Source organism: Mustela erminea, chromosome 13 (assembly GCF_009829155.1).
Source record: "Mustela erminea isolate mMusErm1 chromosome 13, mMusErm1.Pri, whole genome shotgun sequence".
NCBI classification, from domain to species: Eukaryota; Metazoa; Chordata; class Mammalia; order Carnivora; family Mustelidae; genus Mustela; species Mustela erminea.
Genome location: NC_045626.1, coordinates 58438656 through 58443347, shown reverse-complemented (window position 1 = coordinate 58443347; position 4692 = coordinate 58438656). Strand labels below are relative to the sequence as shown.

General features: G+C 46.7%; 1 protein-coding gene across 2 annotated transcripts; it reads right to left on the bottom strand.

The window, feature by feature from the left end:
• Nucleotides 1-1041: 1041 nt before the first annotated feature.
• TXNDC2 (thioredoxin domain containing 2) lies at nt 1042-4259 on the bottom strand. 2 transcript variants are annotated; one of them, XM_032311265.1, is made up of 2 exons: nt 3299-3629; nt 1042-2960 (listed from the first exon to the last, which is right to left on the bottom strand). In XM_032311265.1, the coding sequence occupies exons 1-2, from the start codon at nt 3387-3389 to the stop codon at nt 1483-1485; spliced, it is 1569 nt and encodes a 522-aa protein (XP_032167156.1). In that variant the 5' UTR covers nt 3390-3629; the 3' UTR covers nt 1042-1482. The 2 variants fall into 2 exon arrangements, 1 of the variants encoding a protein (XP_032167156.1); XR_004278240.1 differs by having other exon boundaries at nt 2870-2960; nt 3492-4259.
• Between the last annotated feature and the right edge of the window lie 433 nt (nt 4260-4692).

Genomic DNA, 4692 nt, shown 5'->3' with positions numbered 1-4692 from the left:
GAGCACACAGTAGGAGTCCCTGGTGCAGCCCCCTCCTGCGGTTAACTGAGGCATTACAACTCAGCTGCGTGAAAGTGGTCAGCCCGGTTTCTCACCACCAATGGGAGGCAGTGCCACGGAGCCTCTAAGATTAGACTGGTTTCTTGAGGGGATGCAAGCCCAGATCGCCCAGTTTTACAGTTTTTCAAGAAAAGCTGGAATTCAAGGTTTTAAAGGGAATCCTGTTCTTTGAAATGTTGACAACTAGTTCAAATTCTTTAAAAGACTGGACCAGCAGAAGACAGGATGATGGCTGACCAAGGAATAGGGCGGGAAATGAAGAGTCGTTGCTCATTGGGTACAGGTTTCGGTTCTCTGGAATGGCTGTCTTAGAGATTTGCTGTACAACAGAGTTGGCCTGTCATTGGCAACACAGTATTGTGTGTTTAAAATGTTAAGAGGTCAGATCTCCAGTGAAGTGCTCTTACCACTGCCACCACCACCACAATGACAAAAGAGAGGACATACAAGGAAACTCTGGAGATGACGGGTATGGTTTATTACCTTGACTGTGGTAATGATGGGTGTATGCATATGTCCAAATTCATCAAACTGCATACATTAGACACATGCTGTTATACGTGCGTGTATCACATATACATTTTTTTTTTTTAATGCAAAAGCTCTGGACCAAGCCACCATCTGTGACCCTGACCTAAGCCTTTGGGATCTGAGACATCTGGGAGCAGGTTTCAGAAACCCCATTACCAGAAGACAAAGTAGGAGCTCTGTCACCAGGGAGCTGATGTCATAATGGCATTGAAGATCACCCTGACTTTGACCTGAATCATAAAGCTCTTGATTTGAGAAATCAGAAGCTGGGAGCTCTGTATCAGATTTTGTGGGCATGATTAGTAGAAAGAGGCCTGCACTTGAGATCTGGGAACACAGCCTTGATCTCGGCTCTGCCACCAAGGAATTCCATGCGGGCTTGGTGAGCCCATGGGATGTTCTGAGGCCTCCAGAGCATTCCCTGCACTTAGAGAAGGTTAGGTAGGTTATGAGAATCTTTCCAATTCTTTATTTCCCAAAACATCTTATCAGAAACCCCAAATGAGAAAAGAAGTCTCCACTCATCTATAAATCCTATGCTTTTACAAAACTGTCTAAACGTCCAACGTTGCCACTAACACCAAGTGAACTGAATTTTCAAGGGTGAGTTCCAAAAAAGATCATCATCAAAAAAATAGGAGACAAAAAAAAAAAAATAGGAGACAGGTGCGCTCTCAAACTCCACCAAAGGAAATTCTAATATCACACTTTCTACCAAGGAGAACATGGTCACAAGATGCTTTAGTGCTTTACTGATTTTTGAGAAGGTGGAGTTAATACTTGATCACTTATGAGCAGACACTTTATGTCTCATCTCTTGATAAATAAATTAAAAAAAAAACCCATAGACTATAACCAGGTGACTGTTAACAGTGCTTTCAGAGTCCACAATTACTTTAATTCTGCAATGATTGCTTCGAGTTTTTCCTTAACGGCACCACAAAATTCTCCCACCTTTTCTTTGTTTTTATAAAACTGGAAGGTTGGGATGCAAATGATCTCCAGGTCCCTCAGCAGCTCCTCACACTCATCAGCATCCACTTCCAGGAACACCACATCCTCATACTTCAATGACAGGGACCGGAAAAGGGGCTTGATGGTCCTGCAAGGCCCACACCAGGTGGCAGAGAAGTCCACGGCTACCAGTCTCTCCCCAGCCTCCTTGAGTGCCAACTCAAATTCCTCCTTGCTCAGGATCGCTTTCACCAAGTCCACCTCCAGGAGTTCCATTGTCTGTGACAGCTCCAAGACATTACCTTCTGTGGGCTGGATGGCTTCTTGTGAGGGCTTGGGAATGTCATCCTCCTTGGACAGGATGGTTTCTTTTGAGGACTGGACGAGGTCACCCTCCTTGGGGTGGATGGTGTTTTCTGAGGACTTGATGTCAACCTGTCTGGGCAGGATGCTTTCCTCTAAGGACATAAGGATGTCTCCCTCCTTGGGGTGGATGGTATCTTCTGATGACTTGGTGTCACTATCCCTAAGCAGGATGCTTTCATCTGAGGACTTGGAAGTGTGGCTGTGCTTGGACAGGATGGATTTTGCTAAGACCTTGGGGCTGATGACCTGCTTAGACTGGGAAGTTCTTGCTGACAACTTGGGGGCGTTGGCCCCTTTGGGCAAAATGGATTTTGCTAAGAACTTGTGGCTACTGGCCTGCTTAGGCAGGATGGATTTTGCTGGGGAATTGGTGTCACCCTTCTTGGGTGGAATGTGTTGTTCTGAAGAAGTAGACATGCCATCCTCCTTTGGCAGGATGATTTTTTCTGAGGAATTGGGGAGGTCATCTTGCTTGGGTGGGATATTTTTTTCTGAAGAATGGAGGGTGTCAGCCTGCTTGGGTGGGATGATTTTTGCTGAAAAATTAGGGGTGTCAGACTTCTTGAGTGGGATGGTTTTTGCTGGGGAATTGAGGCTATCAGTCTGTTTGTATGGGGTGGTTTTAGTTGGGGAATTGAGTGTATTGCCCTGCTTGGGTGGGGTGATTTTTGCTAAGAAACTGGAAGTTTCAACATGTTTGGGTGATATGGGTTTTGTTGAGGAATTGAAGATGTCCGTCTGCTTGAGCGGGATAATTTTTTCTGGGGAGTTGGGGGTATCAGCCTGCTTGGGTGGCATTGTTGCTGCTGAAAAACTGGGGATGTCGGCCTGCTTGGGCTGTATGGTTTTTGCTGAAAAATTGGAGATGTTACTGCCCCGTTCAGGTGGGAATATGTCCTTGGGCTGTGGACCTTTGGGCTCCACTGCAGGCAAGTATTGTATATTGTTGTCCTCTTGGGCCAAGGCCTCCTCCTGGATATGTGCTGGATCCAAAAATTCTGGGACCAACGGAGTCACATGGCTGGACAGACCCTGTATTAGTGGACTTTCTGAACAAAAAAATAAATAAATAAAAATACAGAAGAAACACACACACAAACACACACACACACACACACACACACACACACACACAAATTCTTATCACATACTCCAGGGAAGACTCACGTCGTTCGCAGAGCTCACAAATGTAGTTTTATGAATGATGTATCAACTTGCATAATCACATTCAACAGAAGGCCGGCAGTATGTGATTACACATATCTTTATATAAAGCTGTTTTTCTTTAAACACTACAACTTTTCTCTGCTTCAATCCTGTTGCCTCCTCCCTAAGCATGTGGATGCCTAAGGTGACCCTCCTTCCTCCCACTCACCATTAGCATCACCTTGACTGGCTTCTTCTTGTTTCTCCGGACTCATTTCTGGTTCTTCCGGGGCTCCCGCTCTATCACTTTCCACTTCCAGCTCCTTGTCCATACCCACTCATACTTCACGCATGCCTCACAGTGAAGACGAGGTGGTACCCTTCAACTTCTTCCAACCTCGCCAGCCTACATCACACAACGAGGAACAACTTACAGGCGGATGGCGCTTACAACTGGTCTTCCCTAGTAGTTGAGAGTTTCATGACAGCCTTGGTTCTGGAGGCCGAGCTGGGTGTTGGCCTTGCCCGGTGCCTGCTGTGTGTTCACAGGCATTATTTCCTATAACACACCACTGAGGTAAGTACCATTATGATCCTCACTTTACAAATAAGAAAGCTGAGCCTTGAGCAAGTTATGTAACTTGCTCAAGCTCACAAAGCCAGTAGATGGGTGGGTTCCAAGCATGCCCTCTGCATACTACACTGAACTCTTCTGTTTGCCAAAGGATTGTAACTCAAAACCAACTTTCCTACAGCCTCCCTCTAGGATTCTTCAGCCCCAGCTTTCTTTCTGACTCATCACTCTAACCATCATAGTGTCTCCTCCTAATCATGTTACTCTCCTCTACAAAGTCCTGCCTGCCTGTCAGGTGTCCTATTGAGCTATTTGGAAGGGAGTAGATGATAACATGGAGAGATTCCCTAACTGAGAAGAAGTGAAAACATCACACCTTCCATCCAAATAGATGGGAATCTGAGAGAACAGGTACCTGTGTCCTGGACTCCCCTCTGCAAGAATGAAACCTCAGCATGGACCCAGGTTAGATGTGTTCAGAGGAAAGCTGACAGCAGAGGAGTATTTGCCTGGGTTCCATTTTGGAGGCCAGGAAGAGCTCACGTCTTTGTGGACTCCAAACCAACATGGCAGCTATGGGCCCCTGGCAGAGGGCATGACTGGGTTCTTTGGCCTGGGGCAGGCTCCTGGCCGCATAGCCTGCTATGTGCAAGCCAAAGATCTGGAAATCCTGCACAGCCTGGAGTGGGGCTGTGAGAGTCCTGGGAAGACCAGCTGACCTACAGAGACCTCAAGGAAGAAGAAAGAAGCCACCATGAAAGGGGATTTTGGACCAGAGGCAAGAACTGGAATCGCAAGCTCAACCAGTGGGTAAGATTATGGCGGCCCACCTCCTCGATGGGACCAGTGGTCTTCAGCAGTCCTCAGTCTAGGGACCAGGCAAGACTAGCCACTTGACATGGGAAACAAGAGGCAGATGGCTGGGCCACAACCAGGCCCCATGACCCTGTGCACCCAAATATTATGGAGAAAGTGGAGGAATCGGAAAGACTGAGCTGCTACCAGAATGAGAAAGTGTTCTTCAGGCTGAAATTTAACAAATAGGCAGATTAAATCCCACC

Coding starts and splice junctions, on each gene's coding strand:
- TXNDC2 (XM_032311265.1), bottom strand. CDS start 3,389: ATGGACAAGGAGCTGGAAGTGGAAAGTGATAGAGCGGGAGCCCCGGAA. Junction 2,961..3,298: donor ACAAGAAGAAGCCAGTCAAG/GTGATGCTAATG, acceptor TTTTTTGTTCAG/AAAGTCCACTAATACAGGGT.